Source organism: Rhamphochromis sp. 'chilingali' (assembly GCF_963969265.1).
Source record: "Rhamphochromis sp. 'chilingali' genome assembly, chromosome: 10".
NCBI lineage: Eukaryota > Metazoa > Chordata > Actinopteri > Cichliformes > Cichlidae > Rhamphochromis > Rhamphochromis sp. 'chilingali'.
Window position 1 is genome coordinate 31,426,739 of NC_137937.1, and position 23,175 is coordinate 31,449,913.

At 40.7% G+C, this 23,175-nt stretch overlaps 1 protein-coding gene across 1 annotated transcript in view; it reads right to left on the reverse strand.

Moving 5' to 3' along the window:
- kcnt1b (potassium sodium-activated channel subfamily T member 1b) overlaps nt 1-23,175 on the reverse strand; it is an 80,438-nt gene that overhangs the window by 11,355 nt on the left and 45,908 nt on the right. The window contains exons 13-33 of the mRNA XM_080893629.1: nt 21,108-21,202; nt 20,312-20,492; nt 16,862-17,026; nt 15,692-15,828; nt 14,744-14,807; nt 14,483-14,591; nt 14,268-14,376; nt 12,833-12,982; nt 12,495-12,727; nt 12,146-12,166; nt 11,269-11,482; nt 10,058-10,163; nt 9,729-9,901; nt 8,682-8,753; nt 5,767-5,901; nt 4,947-5,058; nt 4,615-4,710; nt 3,391-3,492; nt 2,935-3,018; nt 2,706-2,834; nt 1,725-2,022 (exon numbers count right to left, since the gene is read on the reverse strand). Of these exons, the coding sequence (XP_080749755.1) occupies nt 1,725-2,022; nt 2,706-2,834; nt 2,935-3,018; nt 3,391-3,492; nt 4,615-4,710; nt 4,947-5,058; nt 5,767-5,901; nt 8,682-8,753; nt 9,729-9,901; nt 10,058-10,163; nt 11,269-11,482; nt 12,146-12,166; nt 12,495-12,727; nt 12,833-12,982; nt 14,268-14,376; nt 14,483-14,591; nt 14,744-14,807; nt 15,692-15,828; nt 16,862-17,026; nt 20,312-20,492; nt 21,108-21,202 (2,785 nt within the window). The remainder of the gene's footprint in view (nt 1-1,724; nt 2,023-2,705; nt 2,835-2,934; nt 3,019-3,390; nt 3,493-4,614; nt 4,711-4,946; nt 5,059-5,766; nt 5,902-8,681; nt 8,754-9,728; nt 9,902-10,057; nt 10,164-11,268; nt 11,483-12,145; nt 12,167-12,494; nt 12,728-12,832; nt 12,983-14,267; nt 14,377-14,482; nt 14,592-14,743; nt 14,808-15,691; nt 15,829-16,861; nt 17,027-20,311; nt 20,493-21,107; nt 21,203-23,175) is intronic.

Consider the following 23,175-nt stretch of genomic DNA (forward strand, 5'->3'; position numbering starts at 1 on the left):
AAATGAGGTTTTCTGAAGGTCAGTGACGATGCAGTGCGATGTCGATGATCTGTACTAACAAGCCTCACATTACTATGTGTTCATGGGAAATGAGATGAGGTAAAAGAAAACAAAAATGACTGGAATACAGATCGGAGGGTTAAATAACTTTCTCAAACACAGCTGCTTGCACTGCAGAAATAATTTAACCAGCTGAGAGAAGCATCAATTAGTGAAGCAAAAGAATCTCATGAACTTGATCCTGAAACCTGAACTTATCAGACTCTAGAGTGTCCTTGCTTCTAAAATTTAAGCTCATGAATATACTTCACCACCAGGCTCAGAAAGTACTTTTGCAGCTGATGCTACGGCCCATTGATTCAGTACGTGCAATCTTATTAAGGCTAACAGGGCCAGTTTATTATATCTCGATTTAAACTGATAACACAGTGACAATGAAATTTGTGGTGGTGCATAGATATGTGACTTTGAGACTTTGAGATGGTCAATATCATTATTATTACGCATCAGAGCAAAGCCCAGTAAAACCAACAGGTGGTAACAGAGTAGGCAACTGAGGAAAGGCAACAAGTGTTCTCAAACAAATGCAAGAACTCATTCTGCAGCTGTATGTAGTAATGGTACCCGTGTTTAATCAAGGAACTCATGGGAGTTCCTCACATAAGGCAGTGATAACAAAGGCACTGTATGTGTAACTGCCTGTGGCATGAAATCAGTCACATGCTATTCTTGATCTGAGCAGATTACAGTGTTCAGGAACAATACAAAAATAAAATCTTTAGCCTGTCCCAGCTTCTAAAATTCTCTGTAGTATAATCTTTGGTTTTTGGATCATTAAAAAACAAGCAGCCTAAAGAGATCCATCTGGGGTGACATTTTCACCATTTTCACTACTAGAAAAAGCGTCGTAAGTAGCTCAAATAAGTCAAAAGATATAGACGCCAAAACAAACATCCATTACAGAGGACATAAATGAATAGGCTGGTTCTCAGGGGGCTATAAATATTTTGAATAATAAGAGCACAGGCCTGGCCTGATTAGTCTCTTGTGCCAAATAGCCAGGGTGCTTTTGTGGCAACATCATAAATCAGTTATCCACAGGGTTCAGGTCCCCCAGTTCTTAGCAACAAGGACTATGAGCAGCCACTTAATGACATCAAGAACCACCACACCTGAGCAGCTAGCAGAAACTGGGAGACGAGATGGACAGGGTTAGCTGGCTAGTAGCATCCTTTTAGAATAAGATGCTTACATACCGCACCCTTCAAAAAACCCTCTCTCAGAAATTGGGCTTTCAGTTTATATGACTTTAATCAGATCTTTATAGCTGGATTCACACTACTATGCTGTGTGGACTTGAATGTCTGTGACTTCTGAACTAAAGGTTTCCTTCTTTGACTTTTCTTAGGCTTCACTCACTGCGATTTAACTCAACCAGTTACAGGATTTCTGCATCCAAAGCTTCTGTGACCTCAAAGTCATGTTTACAGAACTGAGACTCCAATCTGCAACAAACATTATAATTAGCATTATTATTCATTTTCTGGGACATTATGACTAATATTTACAAATTAAATACAAAGAAATACAATCATTAATTAAAATAACTGATAAGAGCAGCTGAACTGTATCTAGTCCTATACAATAAGCTATACTGAGTAATATCTTTCAACCTAAAGCATCAATATATCCTCATATATCATAACATCAGCTGTTCCACTCACCGTATCCCACAGTGGGGAGGCCCAGGTGCTTCATGCGATTCTTGACCAGCTCGGACAGCTCCTGCCGCTCGGAGCGCCGATACAGATTCAGTCTCTGCTGTGAGATGCGCTCCGCTCTGGTCGACGGTTTGACGTTCTTCCTGCTCAGCCGCCGAGCCCACTGCATGCTCTTCTTCCTTAGCAGCGGGTGCTCCGATTGGTCACTCGTGGTGGAGTTTCTGTAGCCCGTCTTCTCCTTCCAGGATCCTCCACGATCACGGTGCTCCTCACCCTGCTCCACGTTGATGGACACCTGAGACTGGAATGGTAAGATGGAAATGTGAATGCTGGATTCTGTGAGGAAAGCGTGCACTATAAGAATAAGAAGCAAACAAACTTTTGATATTAAAAAAAAAAAATACCAGTAAGGTTTTTTGTTTTTTTTTACTTTGCCTGCTTTAAGCAAAAAGGAGTCAGCTGACGTAATAAACAGAATCAAGCCTGTTTGGACCTTACCTGTGCATTACTGTCCCTGCACTGGAATACAAGGACAGACAGACATCCAAACAAAAAGAGATGCAATGAAAGATGAGGGCATTCAGAGCAAACAAATGTTCGAAGCCTTAAACATCAGCATATGGAAGCTTACATATGCTGTATTTAATATTTTATTTATTTATAACTGTATTAATAGCAGTATGTGAGAGTCAGTCAAAAATATAAATCTAATTTCATTGCTTGACATGAATTTCTGTCAGCTGGAATGTATCTGTATTAAGAAATGAATGGTAAATGTGCAGCCTCAAACAAAGGAAAGGCAATTTAGGGAATAGGACATACAAGCTGAAGAATAAGCAAGAGTATCAAAGGAGAAGGACTCAAGCAAAAACTAAAGGAGGGAATGATTAATAGATGGTAGCTGAATTCAAACCACAGGCAAAAGCTGACACCAAATCCAAGACCAGGACTCAGATACTGAGTATCTGATCAAAGTGAACTTGCCTCTGAGGTTGAGAACATATGCGACTCGGTCCGGTAGATCCCGATGGGAATCTCAGCGCTGGAGGAGCAAAGTTTCTGGAAGAGTCTGCCGTAGGTCCTGATCCACAGGTCCTCCTCTGTGATCTTCATCTGAAGTGAGAGATTGACGATAAAGTTGCTGCACATCACAGATGAAATTACTAAAATGCACAAATCACTTGGTAAGATGCAAAAGTAAATTTCCACATACAGCACATAGGTACCCAGAACCAGGCGTGGTGTCCAGACCAAGGAGAAGCCTGATGATGGCAATCATGTAGTCCTTGACAAATGACTGTGGTTTAAAAAAATAAGTTTAAAAGCTTTCGCAAACACATTTTGCAATTGCTCTGAGGGGAAGTTTTCTTTATAACACCTGCAATAAATTATTTTATCCTGTGCATTATGCTCATTAATATTTAATGGCACAAATGTTCTTTTGTAGGATATTCATTTGAGGCTTAAACACGTAAAAAAAACCCCACATTTACTTTAGACAATAAACTGCACCTTACTAGGAAATACTGATGTAACAGCCGTTACCTTTTTAGACACAACTTTCAGACAGAGGAACTAGTGCAGCACAAATTCTAAGGATGAAATCGCTGACAGACAGGTCTATATTTAACTATTTCATAACGAACTAGTTCAAAGTCTGTTATCCCACCTGGTAAAGTAGTGTATCCAGCATGCTGATACTGAACACTCTGCCTGCAGCAAACGGCAGCCGGAACATGAAAGCCAGGTTGGAGCCCTTATCACGCTCTATCTGGAAGCAAAAAACAAAATACAAACAAAAAAAAGGAGCCAAAAAAAGATTTAAGAAAGAGTGGGGATACATACAAGCTTTATCTGTTAGTAATGATGATTTAACTGCATTAAACAAATGCATTCATTCACAAGAGGCCTGAAGTGTGACAAAAATTATTAATGGGTTTATTTGATTTCCTGGAAAGTAAGCTAACTCTTTAAATGTCATATAAACTCACCCGACCATGTTGTTTAGTACAGCTGTTAAACTAACTGTTAACACAAAAATCTATTCGGCTGATTGAAGCAGCAACACTCAGTGATTTTAGGCATGTAGACATGGTCAAGAGACCTGCTAAAATTCAAACTGAGCAGCAGAATGGGGAAGAAAGGTGACTTTAAATGTGGTGTGGGTATTGCTACCAGATAGTTTGGTCTGAATATTTCAGAAACTGCTGATCTACTGGGATTTTCCTGCACAACCATCTCTAGGGTTTATATAGAATAATCTGAAAAAGAGAAAAATGGCTCATTGATACCAAAATTCAGAGGAGGATGGCCACGCTGCTTCATAGGAAGGCAACAGTAACAGTAACTCAAATGACCAGTTGTTACAACCAAGGTATGCAGAAAAGCTTCTCTGAATGCACAACACAACAAAATGTGAAGATGATGGGCTACAGCAGCACCTTGTGCCCCTATCGACAGTTAAGAACAGATTTGTGGTGAAGCTAAACCAAAAAAAGCATATTGAAAAAAACACTGCCTGGTCTGATTAGTCTGGTTTTCTGTTGCAATGGTGATGGTGTGCTCAGAAAATTGGTGTAAAGAACATAAATGCATAGATCCACCTGCTTTGCATATCATATCAGACTGGTGTGGTGGTATAATGGTGTGAAGGATATTTTTTGGGACACTTTGGCACTTTAGTACCAGCTGAGCATCATTTAAAAGCCATAGCCTGCTGTATCGTTGCTGACCATGCCCATCCCTTTATGACCACAGCGTAACCATGTTCTGACAGTTGCTTCCAGAACATGGACACACCATGTCACAAAGCTCAAATTATCTCAAACAAGGCAAAGACTTCACTGTACTCAAATGACTTCCACAGCCACCAGATCTCAATCCAATACAGCACCTTTGGGATGTGGTAGAACAGGAAATTGTCATCATGGATGTGCAGCCAAATCTGTAGCAGCTGTGTGAATCTATGCCACGAAGAATTACAGCAGTTCTGAAAGCAAATTGGGTCCAACTTAAAACTAGCAAAGTGTACACAAAAATTGGCCAGATGAGTTTATACAGTGCAAAAAGGTAAAAAAAGAAAAAAAAAAAAGAAGACTTCATAGGCTGCAAGTTATAATGCACAACCCAAAGTGCTTACACTTCTCTTTGGGATACTAAGATATTTTTCGATTGTCCAGAAAATAAAACGATCTAAGTCAAAGACACTGAACACGAAACACTCACCTTTTCCAGTTTGGAGAGTGCGAGTGAGTAGCAGTCCTTGGCTCTGAACTGCATGAACCTCATGTTGGATGGATGCGTGAGCTCAGTGATGATGCTGAGACTGGGGAACAACCTGAGTGTGGAGGAAATAAAGTGAGAGGGATGTCAGTGGAAAGACAAAATGCTTTGTGTTGAGAGAGACATGGTGTGGCAGTGATAAATGCTTTTAATTTTAGTTGCTAAATAAATGAGCAGTTTCACAGCTTTGGCAGCTGTAGTTTGTCTTTGAGATGAGCTCTGCCTTTCTGTAAACCCCCTCTAAAAGCTTATATTTGCTCTTTGGCTTTGCAGTAAGAACAGACGAAGACATTAATTAAGTGAATCTGGTGCACACTTGGGCCAAAACCAGAATCTTGACTCATACATAACAAGGGTGAGCTCGCACAAGGCGATCTATACTGTGGTCAAAAACATTAGACTCCCCAAAATTCACTGTGTTAAGTGCGATTGCCGTACTCTGGTTTTGTTAGACGTGGGCATGTTAACAAGAGCTAACGAGAACTCCAACATGTTCTCAACGACAGCTGTCTCTGTGAAAAATGCTTTAGTACAGTAATCAACAAGCATGACACCTCTTCCCCAACAGAGGCACAAAATACATAAAATCATGAACCTTTTTCTCTGCAAAGTGAGAAAGACAGAGGCCAAGCGCACAAAGAGGAGAGAAGCTGAGATGAACTTAATGAACTTGTTCCTGGATCAATAAGATGAGTGGGGGAGTGAGAACAATTGAGACTGGTGGGAGGACACCTTTGAGTTTTTAAAGCACGCTCTATGTTACCTGAACATTGTCTGGACATTGACGATGGTCTTGGCATCTGCCATGTAGTCTTCCTCAGCACTCATAGTGCTCTCCTTGTCCACAACGACCAAGTTGTCAGCATAGATGATACCACACTGCAGCAGGTTGTCCAAGCTGTCCCATTCAGAAAGCAGCAGTGATTAATAGGTTATGACATGTTAGAAAACGGTAAATATAAGAGTAATATAGTAAATACAACCCCAACTCCAAAAAAGTTGGAATCATGTAAAATTTAAAAACAGAATTCAATGACTTGCAAATCTGATAAACCCACATTGTATTCACTAAAGAATATATAAAACATATAAAACAAATGTGTGAACTGAGACATTTTCCTATTTCATGAAAAATATTAGTCAAGTTTGAATTTGAAGAAAGCAACACCTTTCAAAAAAGTGTGAATGAGAGAAACAGCTGGAAGAACATTTTGCAACTAATTAGGTTAACTGGCAACAGATCGGTAACATGATTTGATATATATTTTTAAAAAAGAGCATTGTGGAATAGTAAAGGGTAGAGGTTCACTAATCTGCAAAAAACAGTGCTTATAAATTTAGGAAATATTTCATAATAATGTTTCTCAATATGTTCCTGTGAATATCTCATCATCTACAGTACATAACATCATCAAAACAGCAAAAATTAATAATGGATGTTCGTGGTCTTCGGACCCTCAGGCGGCTGTCATGGAGATGCCTGCATGGCCTCAGGAACACTTCCAGAAATCTTTGTCTGTTAAAATAGTTCACCAGGTTAAACCTCTGTGATGCAAACATGGATGCTGCGTCCTCTGAACTAAAGAGCAGAGGGACCATTCTGCTTGTTATCAGAGCTCCATTCAAAAATATGCACGTCTCTATGTAGTGTGGTGCACATTAGTGCACATGCAATTGTCAGCATGCATATCTTTAATGCCACTATCAATGCAGAATGTTACATACAGGTTTTACAGGCTACACAGAGTTACATAGAGTTTTACAGACTGAGCAGATGCAACATAGAGGTAAACACGGCCCTGTTCCAACATTTTTGAGATGTGTTGCTCCCATCAAATTCAAATTGAGCTGATTTTTTTATGGCACATTTCTCTCATTTTAAACATTTTAATGTTGCCTCTTTTAGACAGAAATTGGATTTATGATGTCCAAATCTGCATCGACCAAGAAGGTGAGGAGTTTACTAAGTGGATTTTTATGCATGAATAAATTATAATGAGCTGGACTGCAAAAACAAGTTTTAGATAGAGGTTAGTGGTTACTAAATATATTTATTTTTTGTCAGAATTGACGTGCACTACCAAGCACATTCAACATACCCAGGATATATTTCTGTTGTCTGGCTTACCCTACATCTAACATCAAGAACTAGACAAAGTAGTTGCATGAAAGGTTTTATCAACTCGATAGATTAAACTGGGGTTTAACCATCTAGTTATTCGTATGTTTACATGAGACGACCGGCACTGGCAGCATCTGACAGGCCTGACCGTCTGATGGACGAGTCTACTGGTAATTTTGGAGGTTAAACACACAATGCTGGCTGAAAGCAACACAGCTGCAGCAGACAAATTAGTGGTGTGAGCATCTAACGGGAAAACACTATTGAGTAGTTTAGTAAGAAACGTGCTTCTACAAATATGCTTTTAGTGATGGTAAGTATATTAATAAAGTCTAGCCATAAACCCAGAAAGCAAAACCAACAAAAATGCTGACTGTAAGCAGCATTACATAGTCAGCACTTTAAGACATGGAGGAAGCTGAGATTCTTACTGTTATTTCATTAAATAATATGTAGATGTGCATAGTAAAGTTTGAGTTTTTATTCTTTTAGCTGCGGCAACATGGCGATTAATGAAAAGAAAGAAATCTAAAAACAGAAGTCGAATGTGGTTATAAACAATTTGATACAAGTTCAAGAAACAGGTCTCCTGTTTTTTATAAATTTAAGTTTTTAGAATAATTATTGTAAAACTGTTTGCAGTCAACATTTAAAAACTTAAGTTGCTTCTAAGAATATTTTCCAGAGAGCTGATTGGTCAGTTGGCGGGACTTTCGTGCCTGTTGCTCTCGTCTCGAGTACAACCTGCCCCGAAGCAGGTTAGATCTTCAGTATAAGTTACCATGGTGATGCACACCAGTAAGAGGTGAACTACCTTCATGAAACTGAAAACCAGAGTTACAAATCCAGCTTCGTAGTACACGCCTTTGGTTTACGGGACTGAATAAACGCAGCACATCTTCAACTGCATGTTTTCCATTTGTTTTTTTTCCATGACTCAACTAAAAGAATCATATTTGCAGAACTAAAAGTTAGGTTTCAATGTACAGTTGTCTCCATAAAGCTATTATTTTTGTTAATGTTTAGACTATAATGCTATGGTGACTCCCTCTTTACATTGTTCATTCATTTTTGTTTGCAAAGAAGCCATTTTTTCTTGACAGCTTAATTACACATTAGTGAAGTTTTTAAATCACTAGGTTCAAACTAACTACCACTTGCTTTCCCTGCTTCAGTCAAACACTGAGTGCTTGCTTTGTTCCAGCTCAAAAATCTGCAAGTAACAGCTGCAAGATGCACGTTTGAACGTCACTGACAAGCATCTTTGTCTTCTTCCTCAGGTAACACAGAAAAGATTAAAATGATTTAAAAATGTATTATATAGTTTGCAATCAAACTGCTACATTTGATTCAAATGTGCCTATAAAACACAAAATCAAATCAGCAGCAAATGTGTTCAAGAGCCATTAAAGATTACAGTGCATTTAAGTTGTTGTGTAACTGTGATGTCCAAGATGTCCTGGAGCTGTACTTCTACTGGCTGGATGAAAAATTATTTCATACATTAAGCTAGGTGATTAACCGAGTGCGTTTTCTTTTATAATATAAACACTTACTTATCAATTGTGCCGGCCATGAAGTAAACCATTGGAAAGCAGCAAATGGCCTCTAAGAAATGGTTGTCTGGCCTGCGGGAAACGGGAAACATGAATTGAGCATCCCACACTAATTATCTTTGTAAACCCCAGTGACAGATTACGAAACTGTACAAGTAATTTCCTGAAATCTGCCTGTTGATGAGGGCAGGAAAGATTTGTTTGAATTCATTATGGATTAAGAGAGAAATAAATTGTTCAATGCATTTGGAGGATTTATAAAAAACTGCCTGACATTTAAATTCCTGAGGGGGCCACTTTGTTTTCCTGGCCCTGTGTTTTTATCGTTCATCTGTTTCAGCAAACTGCAGAAATGAGGTCAAAGTTAATGAAGCCCGCAGTGGGTTAGAGCAGAAAAAATGGACCACTGCAACATGCATGCACAAAAATATACATGCCCTAACATACAAACACTGCAGACGTCTATGAATAATGCAGAGAAAAAAGAAACAGAGATAAAAAAATATATATATAATTTCATCTTTTGTCATCCACTGATTGACTGAATTTCTTAAATTGCAAACATAATTTTTTTTGTAAATCCTGAAATTCACTCCAGTTCTCTGTTTGGTGAACTTAATCATATACAGTACACAGCTTTTTCTCAATGTTGGGGCTAGGTTAACAAGTATATCCTTCCAGGTATAATAAGCAAGCCCTTATAGAGATATTATATTGCTGTCATTTTCATGCCTGCACCATAATCTGCTGCCTGTAACATCTGAAACTGCTAAAATAATGATCCTATAGAGAAGTCCATGCACCGCAATAATGATAAACCAGTCTCATCAACACTGTGCAGTAACACTGACATCCATGTAACAAAGAGAGGGCCTCCTTCATTGGTTATATCATCATCAACTATTCTTAAAAAGCACACAAAAAAACAAGTTTTATAAGACTCTCAAATTCTTGTGATATTGAAAAGCTTTAGGCTTTCGCATCACTGTCAGGAAATCTAATAAACGCTGGTCTGGATGTGTTGGATGTTAGACTGAACAGTCTTACGGGTAGTCCAGTAGCAGCACTATGGGGTTGAGTTCTTTTCTGGGCCGATAATAAGCCCGCAGAGGGACGATGAAGTTGTAGAGACCATTTCCGGCCGTCTCTGCAGACACTATAATCAGCTTATTCTTGAAGCCGTATGCCTTGGCATCCTCGAAGCTGTTATGTGTGCAGCCCTGGATGGAGACAGACAATTCAACAGAAATTTAGTCAAGGTCTAGTATTCCTGTGCGCTTAGGAAACAAACCACAGGGCAGTTACTTACCACGACGATAAAACAGATGTTTAAAAAAAGCGTTGATTTTGTACTGTGAGTTTTCATTGAGTCTTACCTTGTCGAGGCGAAGGCAGCAGAACGGAGCTTTCTGTGGTAGGAGGTGGCACAGGGTTGGAGAGCTGCCGATGTAGGGTGAGTTGGGGGGATAGCCCTTCACAAAGCTTGTGGAAAAGAAACAGAAAAAAACACTTAAACACTCAAAGAACTCACCTTTAAAGCTTTAAAGAAATATCAGGCAAATATCAGCGGTGACATATTTTAGGATATTATGCGACTGTTAATTTTTAACTTTATTTAAGGAGATTCTGAAGAGGCTTCTACTGTTACAAAATTTCTGTAAGCATCACCAACTCCCTCTTCCTTCTTTCATCACTACTTTATGATATAAACTAAGTGAATTATCACCAGTTTAATGTTTCTTCTTTTCAGTTTGTTATTAGATTCTGCAGCTGCTTTACTATAATTACAGATGTTTATAAGCCTGAAGGACTAATTCCATTACAAAGTTTATTTATTTTTAATCAAGTCTTGATTGTGTGTCCGTTTGGTTCTGTGCTCCTTGATTTGTAATGGGTCAGCTGCAATTATCCTAATGAGTTTCACGATGCCCTCTAGTTTGCCAATAAAAGAAATTCCAGCTGATCATAGATGTAAACCTACTGATCACCACACGATGGCACTGTGGGACCTTGAATTTTCTTCTATGCGGCACTGACAACTCTTAAAAAAGAAAAACTACTGAAGCGTCAACGGGTGCAGTAATGGAGGCACACAGGTCAGAAGGACCATGTTAGGTCCACCTTTATGAAACTCACCATTGTCTGGGTCTAACAGCTGTTGGTTTTCATGGGCTGAGGGATCAGTACCTAATCTATCCTGAACTTATCTCACTTTTAAGAAACCGCATAGACGGAGAAAATAAAGCACATGGGCCTTGGCCTACATCTGACGTGCTAAAACCCTTTCAGGGTGACTCTGCCTGGCTAACTGATAAATGAGCGCTAAGAGCAGCAATCAATACAGGGACACCATACAAGAACCTCACTTGAGAAAAAGTGCTATCCTCACTGACATGATTGTACACATTCATCACTAGTACTTCACATCTAATAGCATCACGACACACTGATTACATGCCTATTTCAAACTCATCCATCTTTGATCCTACAACAGCTGAGAGACAAAGAAGAGAAGGGGAGGTGAGATCAATCAAGCACAGAGCAAAGGATACCACGGGCACATTTCAGTTTAAAAAAAAAAACTTACTCTGAACCTACAGAGCCTTCCTCATCTGATTGGTTGGTCTCATCCTCTGACTGGTCACTGAGGAGGTCGCAGGGCAGGATGGAGGAGGAGTCAGCGATTTCCAGAACGGGGGCGATGCTCGGTCGGCGGCTTCCAGCTCCATTCTCTGTTGGGAGGGCAAGTTTGCCGGTTTCCTCAGGAGGATCGGGATGCTGCAGGTCAATGGCTACGGTGCCTGGAAATCATGTTGGGTTATATTATCACAACTGTAAAGCTATATAGAAATAGCTTTATGTATATATTGAGACTTTTCATTATCTTGGCCTGTAATATTCCTACTACTCTCTTGAGTCTCAGAAGTTTGACCTTGAGGAGAAAATGTATTGCTTTCTGAAGCACAAAGCTACCATCTACCATGAAAAGCATGCATATAGTAATGACTTAGCATATCTGTCAGTAAATATATCCCTATGATGTATGATATACATCATATCATAAATATGAAAAATAGATAGATCAGTTATATCAAGCACAATTGTTTCCAACTAGTTAGGATGCTGTGACGAAGAAAGGTGATTAAAACAGAATGCAAATATTGGCATTAGCGTTATTCAAAGCTCGTGTTTATTAAAAAATGTACAAAGAGAACAAATTGATCAATTAAAAAAAGGCTAATATTTGCAGAGTGTTGTTACTTAAAGCACCCTAACTTATTTGGATACAGAGTTGTACAAGATATGTGGCAAAGATATATGCACAATATCAGATTTGATATATGTACTATACATATATCATTCTGTTGAAACATTTTTAGGCTAAGTGTGAGGTGTTATTGTGCAAATGATTCCAAATAAAATGTGTGAATAATAGAAAATTGATGCCTCATGCACAAACTTACCAAATGAAGTGGCCTGATCAACTTTCACAGGTTAAAAAAAAAGCACAACACAACAATGTCAGCCAACAAAGTAAAAAAAAAAAAATCATGCTTAACAGTCAGTGAAAGCATAAAGCATCAGCAAGGCAGCCCTAAGCATTCAGAAAGGCCCAGTGTGAGTGCAATTTAGAGTAAACCACCAACAAAGCATCCATTTTCTCTTCTTCTATGGAAACCGTTTCAGCCATCAGATAGTGAGCCTAGTAAGCACACAAACAGAACCCTCCCATCTTCCTATTTTCTCTGCTTTCTTTATCAGCTGCGCTTTTTGTAAACATCATTTATTCCTGCCTGTGGCTTTCAGTCTTACCCATGCTGGCGATGATGCTGTGCACAGGTAGCCTTGAGGGGGCGTCATAGAGCCCGGAGACAGGCAGGCCCTTGTGCTTCTCCTCTTGCTTGAAGATGAAAGCAGAGTTCTCTTCCTTGGTGATGTTGATGTAGTAGCAGGTATCGGTGGCAGCCATGATGTGGCGAGGTCCGGGGTTCAGGAGGATGCTTTTGTTGTCCTCTCTTTTAACTCCAATCAAACACACGCCATACCTGACGATTGAAATCAAAATGACACAAACATGGTTTTTGCTCTCAGAGATGTTACTCTAATGTGAAAGGATCTTACTCTACTGAGCTAGAAGAAAATGTACTAACTTCTTGTGGGCGTGGAAGGAAGCATAGGTGAAACTCTTTCCGTCGTACTCCCCAAAAAACTTGCTGTCACACAAGCGGATGTGGTAGACCTCGTTTCCAGAGCAGCGTCCATATGTCCTCTGCCACTGCTCCGGTGATAACTGCCCCTCCCTGAATTTGTATTAACAGAACAATTCATTCTGATGTTTCGTGTCCCATAGTCTTTTTGCTACATGCTACATTCTTACTATATTTTAGACTGTGATCTTAAACTCTGGCGCAGAACCAATTTGAATGTCAGAGAAAGAAGACATTTAAATCAAATTGCACTTTATTTGTCTCTCGGTACTGATAAATCAAACCTTTCATGACCTTTTCTGACCCTGTTTTCTCCAGCCTCCTCAACTCTAGTCACAAACAATATCAGGACACAACAGGCTTTAGGGTCATTGATGTAAGACAGATTGTGTACATCATAATTATATTTGAAACCTGGCACAAATTAAGTCTTCTGTCATCTTGTCTAAGGCACAAACTGGGGCCAGTTTCCATAATGGAAATGAAAATGGATGTGTGTCTCCTGCGGACTGAACAGAATGTGAAAAAAAAAAAAAAACAGCCAGATTTATGGCCTGACAAGAAAAAAGTGTAATGTTCACTGACTCGACAGTGACAAGTCGAGGCAGCGGTGACAGTAGAGTAGTGAGATTGTACCGAGTGCAGTCTGTGTAACTGTAAAGACTGTGTGCAGAACACACAGTCATCCTCCTCTCAAATTAATCCCAAAGAGAGATTTAATCTCTCCACAAATATTCAACTCTTTAGTCAAAGCGAAGATTAGAAATTTTACTGAATAGAAACCTTTCAGAGAAGCTGAGTTGCTATGTAGGCAGAAACACAGACATTTGTTGAGTAAATTCTTAAGGAGTAAAAATATGGTTTTTATAGGTCTTATTAGCTTGAAATCCAAAAACAATGTCCACAGGCTACAACAAACTATGTCTTCTAGAGCAATTACAGAACTCACAGACACTTAAAAAAACTACACAGGGCTTCCATTACTTGTTTCCTTAAGTATAATACTACCCATACATGCAGATTTAGTTTAACTGCCAAATAATTGTTACTTTATCCGGGTAATTTATGTTACAGTAACACATACTTACTGGAAAAATACCAAATATGGTTGGTTTAGTGTAGGAAAATGAAAAGAAGCAGGTGTTGAAATTAGACTTTATCCAAAGGAACCAAAAACGTCCTCCTGTTTGCAGGACTGGAAAATCTAGTCTAATAACAGGTTTCCCAAAATAATCAGGCAGCAGTGCTAACCACTGCATCATCGTGCTGCACTAATAAGTAAATTAAATGTATTTTTAAAAAATTGTAAAAAAAAAAAATGAAAAAAATGAAAAGGGGAAAGAATAATAACTGCAAATAAATGTTGGCGGATACTCACTGTCCTCTGGAGGTGTGAACCAACAGCGTAATTAAAGTGGACGTGGCTGGACACACACAGTTGAGTGCCAACATAGCGTACTTGAACTCCTCTTCACAAACTACATGATCTAATTGAAAAGGAATAATTGCAAAATTAAGAAAAAGTCTGGCCTGTGTCTCAACAACATGCCAAATTACTGTTTTTCAGAAGCTATGAATTCTTTGCACACTCACCAGCAAACTTAACATGAAATTTATTTTCTGGTTTGAGAATCTGTACGTAGAGAGGGCAGTTTGGAGCAAAGTCTTTTGCAGCCCATGCCCTCAAAATAGTCTGGTGATCCTGTGAGGGAGCAAAATTGTGTTATTTCACTTGTCCAGTGGCTCATTTTCATCTACAACTTCCCTGGCAAATATCAAAGGGAAATAGGGTGTAAAGGGAAACTGCTTATTTGAAATAATCATTATCATGACACAGTTTAGGATGAGACTCACAGCTGCCGTTCGGTCGACTTCGTTCCTGCTGCTCAGGATGAAGCAGGCCTCAGCATCGTCCATCCTGACAGATTGGAAGAGACACACAAAAGAGAGATAGAAAGGCAGGAAAGAGGTCATTCAACCAGGTGTGAAACACCTCATTTTAACAGATCAGTGCATTAAATTAAAGCCAGGCATAGATGAGCGTTAATATGCCATTACAAAGGCTCAAAAGGTTAAAAGCCCAATTGATCTCTGAAAACACTACCGTATCAGAATGCAGTGCTTGCAACACAGGAGCTGCTTCTTCCTTTTTTTTATCTGCTTCCACCTCACCCTTCCTAGCATCCTCTTCTGTCACACTAACCCTCTGCATGTTCTCGATAGAGGTTAGTCATTTGAAGGTAAGCTGGCTGTGTGGTCACATATCGGTGCATATGAAATGACACAGCACCTGAACAGCTGCACATTAAAGAGGGCATCTTGGAAAAGAGGAGTGAACTTCTGGACAAACTTAAGACTTTTCAAAGAAAAGGATATAGGGCTGTAATTCAACATCTGCAGCCGAGCTACGAGATACGAATGCCGCGGTTGTGCAGTAATGGGTTTGATTGACGAAAACAAAACTGACAGGTCACAATCTCTCTCGCTGCTTCTGTGCAGAGTTTGCTCTTTGAAGTGAGGAGATGATCGATGTGGAGTAAAACTGCATTACACTGAAGTGAAAGCAGAGGCCAGCCAAGCTGATTTGTAAGTATCTCACCCTCTAACTGCACTTCAATGGCTTTGCATTGCCAGTTGAGAAGCAACACTTTAAATTACATTCCAAGTCGTATCCAGAAAATAAAAAGAATAAAACCAATCAGATTCAGCTCTACTGAAATCTGAACCTTTCAGAAAGATAACGCACAAGAGCTTTGTTTTTAGGTGTTGGTCTTAATATGTGCATGTTATGCGTTTACTCACTTGGCCCTCATCAGGTCCTGGTCTTTGAGAGCAGATCCTTGCAAGTAGATAACCCTCTGGGACCACAGGGGGATCTGGAGAATTCGACGAACTTGAATGTCTATCTCTGTCGGGCACAAAATCACCACATAATAGTCCTAGAGAAAGAGAGAAAAAAACAAGAAAATTAAAATCTACAAAAAAACCCCAAAACAAACATGAAATACAAAAACCCTGGATAAATCTATAAAAAGTGAGTCAGTCAGTCCAAAGTGTATATATAATAAAGCCATGCAAAACATTTACCTTCATCCTACAAAGAGTTACAGCCCCTTGAAGTACACAGGCATGAGCTGACCTTTGATTTTTTCCCCCAGTATTTTTAAACCCTCATAAATTCATTGGTACAGGAGAAAGTAACATACATTTTTCATGACTGATGAACACATTTTAGCTCTGACAACTGCAACCAAATCAACTTTACACCCATTCCAATGTCAAGATCCACAGGCAAAGTGCTCTTTTTTTCTTGATACCAAATGTTGAGGGAAAAAAATGATATAAAACAAAAAAGCTGCAACTTTTTCACAGTAAAACATCCAATAAAGTACAAAAATATTATAATATAAAAAGTTATAATATAAACCAGTATCTTAGTGGCATGGTAGCTTATCCAGCTCAATATTCATCAAAGTGCACAGCTTATTGTGTTACTGTGTTGTGCTGTATGTGTGAAGTACAGTGACAGTGAAGTTTTCTTGTCATTGGTCAGCTGTACTGGACCAATTAATAACAATTAAAATCCACTGAGAATGACAAATATGACCTTGAGCACAGTTTAGGTGAAGACCTATTAGGATATCATTGCACGGAGGTTTCACTAAGTTCTACCAAATACTGCAGGAGGAGTAGTGATTCCTCTGACTTATGAAAACAATACATACAGTTCATCTGTCCTTCCACGGGCTGAGCGAAAAATCAGCTGATTCTTAGGCTGGCAAGTTGAAAGGTTTTGCCTTATTTTATATTGAATAGTCACTGTGTACTACTGACTTAGCTAATTACACAACCGGTCTCATGTCTCATGCTCATGATTAAAGCATGCAATAGAAATATAGAAGATATAGTGGAAACAGTGGAAATAAGCAAAATAGCAGCATATTAACATATCATTTGGTCTTTTCATTGTACCTGTAATCTGGGATGAGCGTAGAACTCGTTGAGGAAATCCATCAACAGGTCTATCTTCAGCGAGCTGACACACAGCACCACGTGCTTCTCTGTCTGCGCCCGATGTCGACTATAGTTCCCCCCCAACTTCTGGCTCTCCATCCACAGGTATGCTAGTTCTTCAAACTGACACAATGACAGCAAAGGTGGAGTGACGTCAAAAGCAGCAAGAATGAAATAAATAATAAAAAATGAGATAGATTTTCTGTCTGGACACAGATGGAGTGAAAACTACTAGTGGAGTAATTTGGCAGCAGTGGGAGTTCATCTCCACTTCTCACTCCATTTGCTCCACAGGGACAGAAACTTTTTGAGACATCAGAATCAGAATCAGAATCAGAATACTTTATTGATCCCTGGGGGAAATTATTTTTTGTTACAGTGCTCCATTTTAAACCAACATTAAGACAAGACAGACAATACGCTAACTAAGAATAGTACAATATATACATATATATACATACATACATATATACATAAGTCACTTATAAATAAATATTTGGAAAAGAAACATGTGTAGCTGTAGCAGCAAACAGTGTGTTAAGTGGATGCGTTGTACAGGGAGATGGCCACAGGCAGGAATGATTTCCTGTGTCGTTCAGTGGTGCTTTTCGGTAATCTCAGTCTCTCACTGAACGAGCTCCTGTGACTGACCAACATGTCATGGAGTGGGTGGGAGGTGTTATCCAACATTGTCTTTATCTTGGACAGCATCCGCCTCTCTGACACCACCTTGAGGGAGTCCAGCTCCATCCCCACAACATTGCTGGCCTTACGGATCAGTTTATTGAGTCTGTTGGCATCTGCGACCCTCAGCCTGCTCCCCCAGCATGCAACAGCATAGAGGATCGCACTGGCCACAACAGACTCATAGAAAATCCTCAGCATTTTCTGGCAGATGTTGAAGGACCTCAGTCGCCTCAAAAAATAGAGACGACTCTGGCCCTTCCTGTAAAGTGCTGTGGTGTTTTTAGCCCAGTCCGGTTTATTGTCAATGTGTACTCCAAGGTATTTATAGTCCTCCACAATGTCAACACTGACCCCCTGGATTGAAACAGGGGTCAGTGTTTCCTGGTCTTCCTGAAGTCCACGATCAGTTCCTTGGTCTTTGCCACGTTGAGCTGCAGATGATTCTGCTCACACCACGTGACAAAGGAGTCGACCACAGCCCGGTACTCTGTCTCATCATCCCTGCTGATGCATCCAACCACCGCAGAGTCATCAGAAAACTTCTGAAGATGGCAGGTCTCTGTGCAGTGGCTGAAGTCTGTGGTGTAGAGGGTGAAGAGGAAGGGGGAGAGGACAGTCCCCTGTGGTGCCCCTGTGTTGCTAATCACCTTGTCAGACACACACTGTGGGAGACGTACATATTGTGGTCTTCCTGTCAGGTAATCAACAATCCAGGACACCAGAGAAGCATCCACCTGCATCGCTGCTAACTTATCACCCAGGAGGGTGGCCTGATGGTGTTGAAAGCACTGGAAAAGTCAAAAAACATGACCCTCACAGTGCTCGCCGGCTGGTCCAGATGGGTGTAGACACGATTGAGCAGGTAGATGATGGCGTCCTCTGTTCCGAGACGAGGCTGATAAGCGAACTGAAGGGGATCCAGATGTGGTCTTACTATGGGTCGCAGCTGGTCCAGGATGAGCCTTTCCAGGGTCTTCATGATGTGGGAGGTCAGTGCCACGGGCCTGTAATCCTGGGGGCCACTGGGACGAGGCGTCTTTGGTACAGGGACGAGGCATGATGTCTTCCACATCACCGGGACCCTCTGCAGACTCAGACTCAGCATAAACAGTTTATGAAAGACTCCACACAGCTGGGGGGCACAGGTCTTGAGGACAAGGGGACTCACTCCGTCTGGTCCAGCAGACTTGCCTGAGTGAAGTCTCCTCATTTGCATCTCAACCTGGTATTGAGTGAAGGTGATGGGTGGGGGAGGGGTGTCAGGAATCTCACAGGAGGCAACATGTGAAGAGAGAGGCTGGCACAGTGGTGTGGCTCTGGATTCCAGGCTGACTGCAGGTGAGGTTGTGGGGGTAGGAGCAGACACTGTGGTGTCGAATCTATTGAAAAACAGATTCAACTCGTCGGCTCTATTCTCACCTCCCTCAGCTCCCCTGCTGTTGGTTGGCCTGAATCCAGTGATGGTCTTCATGCCCCTCCACACCTCTCTCATGCTGTTCTGCTGGAGTTTCCACTCCAGCTTCCTCCTGTAATTGTCCTTAGCCTCTCTGATCTTGTCCTTTAGTAACACCTGGACCTTCCTCACCTCCTCTTTGTTGCCCCCTCTGAAAGCCCTCTTCTTGTTGTTGAGGAGGGCTTTGATGTCCTTAGTCACCCACGGCTTGTTATTTGGGTAACAATGAACAGTCTGAGCTGGAACAATGGAGTCGGTGCAGAAAGTTATGTAGCCTGTGATACACTCAGTAAGCCCATTGATGTCCTCGGCGTGAGGCTCACAGAGTGTTTCCCAGTCGGTCACCTCGAAACAGCCCTGTAGTTCCGCTATTGCCTCCTCTGACCACCTCCTAACAGTCCTGGTGGTCACAGGTTCCCTCCTCACAATTGGCACATAGCGGGGGGTGAGGTGAATCAGGTTATGATCTGACCTACCAAGTGGGGGGAGGGAGGAGGAGCTGTATGCATCCTTGACGTTAGCATACAGTAAGTCTAAAGTTTTCTCTCCCCTGGTGGGACAGTCCACATATTGTTTGAATGTTGGTAGTGTATTGTCCAGTGATACATGGTTGAAGTCACCCGAGATCACAATAAAGGCACTCGGGTGCTGAGTCTGTAGCCGAGCTATGGCAGAGTGGATAGTGTCACATGCAGCTGTGGGGTTAGCAGAGGGAGGAACATAGACAGCCACCAAGATGACGTGAGAGAATTCCCTGGGTAAATAATACGGCCTGAGTCCAACAGCACACAGTTCAGTGTCCGGGCAACAAATCCTTTCTTTGATTGTTATGTTGGCAGGGTTACACCACCGGTTGTTAACTAAAACAGCAAGCCCACCTCCTTTACGCTTACCGCTAGCGATGCTGTCCCTGTCCGCCCGAAGTGAAGGGATGAACCTGTTCGCAGTCTTTAAATATAAATAACACAGTATATATGTGGACTAATGATGCAGCAAATGTGAGCCAGGATTTTGACTGGCACTTGCAAACTTCTTCTGCAGCCAAAAAAATGTCACAGAAGCGAAGGACCAAATTAGACTTTTACGAGCTGCAGGCCAGCATGAAAATGTCATTTAATATCTGATGATACCCACACAAAGGTCATCACTGACTGCAGAATATTAAAGAATTCCTTATGATTAAGACCTAACACAAGGCTTACAACAAACCGCAACCCTTCACTGCACTTTGCGAATCGCTGGTTTTTAATTTAGCACAGAGTCGGTACCTGTAGCGGCAGGACCACCAGGGCAACACAGATGAGAATGACCACCAGCAGCTGGGAGGGCCAGATTTGTGGCGTGACGTCCCCGTAGCCCACGGTGGAGAAAGTAACGATGCAGAAATAGAACGAGTCAAATAAGGTCAAGTTCTTCCCAGCTCTCTCTAGATGCTGGATCCCACAAGCCCTGCATAAAAACGAGGAATCATACAATGACACCAGACAAATGTCCTACGGGTAAAGATAATTAAAATATAACATATGAAAGGGGATATATTCTACTAAGGCAATCTCTTTCACTATGGTAATATAGTCATGTCTAGACTGGATATTACAATTCAATTTGACCAAGAACAAAGGCCCAAAGGTCAGCCCAACGTGGGCTTCTCCTCAGTATGGCATTTAAAGTGACACCAAGGTTATCAATACAATAACAGTGTTTGTAGGTCTGTTTACTCTGACGCTGATCATCAGTGCATTTTTATAAGCATTTCTTTTTCCAACAACAGTAGCAAATACATATCTCTTTCATGGATACTACCTCTTAAAAAACATTAACCAATAACCAACCGTAGCTCACAATGCCTGCTTTCAACAGATCTTTGAATAGCTACATGTTTTGCTTTTTCCAGTTTTCGTTTCTACAACAAATATTGCTTCTACCAGATAATAAGCCATGCAGACCACCAACTGTGAGACGATGTTTTTGGGGTTACGTGGTACAAGGTTCAGAGAACAGATTTTGCCCCAGCGGTCAGAGATGCACTTCAGTGACTAACAGCGAGAACAGAGGCTGACTCACCCGGTGAAAACCAGACACAGTAAGGTGCAGATGAGGATGAACACCTGATTAAACATGGCAGAGTGGGTCCTTTGGATGGCACGATGGAAATCATTCTGGACACAAGAAAAGAGGTTCAGTGCATTAGTCATACCGCTGATTGAGAAATATGACACATTTTCCAATTGTGATAGCAAAAATAAACAATTTCTCAAGGACAACTGGACCAAAATATATTTGCAAAACAAATTATTAAAAGGGCATCTGCATCACACGTACAAATACCTTCCAAACCAAATTAAAATCATTTAATTTAATTAATCAAAGCTCAGATCTCTTACGTAACTGTAGTCCATTATTTTACTAACACACAAACTACACCAAAACGAGTGCCCTTTCCTCTTTGGAAGATTTTTTTTATACTCCTATATTAGCATACTGTCCATCTTCCAACGTGGCAGCCCACGACTCATTTTCACTTGCACCTTGTTAGCATGTTCTGCCTGCCACCACCCCCCTGGCCACAGATTCAACCATCTGCCACCTACCGTCTTGGCATGTAGCTCTTACTCTGTCTCATCTGAATCACAGCAAGAGCACACACTGCACCAGGTGGATCCAATGGAATTGCTTTGAATTTCATGTACCTGTTAAACCCTTCTGGGCAACACTAATACTACAACACCAGATTTCTGTGAACTCTGTGTTTTATTAAACTTCGCCGTGCCCACACTTGTACTTTTTGCTTTGGCTCGACTTGCTCTTGATATTGGGTAGTACTCTAAACATATACTGCTTTACTTGCAACTTTAAACAATATACACTCATTATCCACTTTGTTAGGTACACCTTGCTTGTACTGGGTTGAAACCTCTGTGCCCTCAGAACTACCTTTATTCTCTACGAAATAGATTCCACAATGTGTTTGAAATATTACTCAGAGATTTTTGTCCATATTGACACGATGGCAACTCATAGTTGCTGCAGATTTGTTGGCTCCACATCCATGATGGCAATCTCTGGGAACTATGGAGGCCATTTGAGTACAATGAGCTTATTGTGATGTTCAAGAAACCAGTTGGAGATTATTTGAGCTTTGTGAGATGGTGTGTTATCCTGCTGGAAACAGCCACAGGAAGATGGGTATATGGTAGTCATAAAGGAATCACGTGATGAGCAATAAGTGATAAGGGGCCCAAAGTGTGCAAAAAAGTATTTCCCACACCATTACACCACCAGCAGCAGCCTGAACCACTAATATTGACACTCAGACTTAGTAATGTTTCTTCCAGTCTTCTTTTACTCAGTTTTGTAGCTTCAGTAGCCTCAGTTCCCTCGGTGTGGCACCTGGTGTGGTTCTCAGCTGCAGTAGCTTGTCTGCTTCAAAGTTAGTTTTGCTCAAAGATGCTCTTCTGCATTCGTTGGTTGTAGCAAGTGGCTGATTGAGTTACTGCTGCCTTACTAACTGCTCAAGCAGTCTGACCATTCTACTATGACTTCTGGTATCAACAGGGCATTTACTAATGGTCACTAATGGTCACTGGATATTTTCACACCTACCCTGTGTGATTGGCTGATTAGAAATTTGTATAAATGAGAAAGTGAACAGGTATTTCTAATAAAGTGGACCAATGAGTGTAAGGCCACGATACCTGCCGTGCATGCCGTGCACTAGCCTCAAGAACATGCAGTCAATTCTAAAAGAAAGAAAAAGTTCTGGCTTATTCCTTATGCTAGCTTCTAGTGAGAAAACACAGTATGTCTGAAAGCCTACTGCAGCGTGAATATGAAAGTCTGCTGTTCGATTAAAAAAACACGTCTTTTGTTTTCTCCTAAATACGTCAGCTAAACATGAATAACATGGCTTGTGTTAGCTTTGTAGCCAGCTAATTAGACAGCAGGCTAATTTATCAAAGTAACCACTGTTACTGCTAATACACAGATAAATGTAGCTTCAAAAAGATATGTTGTTTTGTGCACATATCAGTGTCGACAAAAAGAGAGTGTCAGCTAACCAGAAAGAAATGAATTAGCCTAGTCAATTAAATTCTGTTTTGTTACATTGTATCAACCCACTGAGCACTTACAC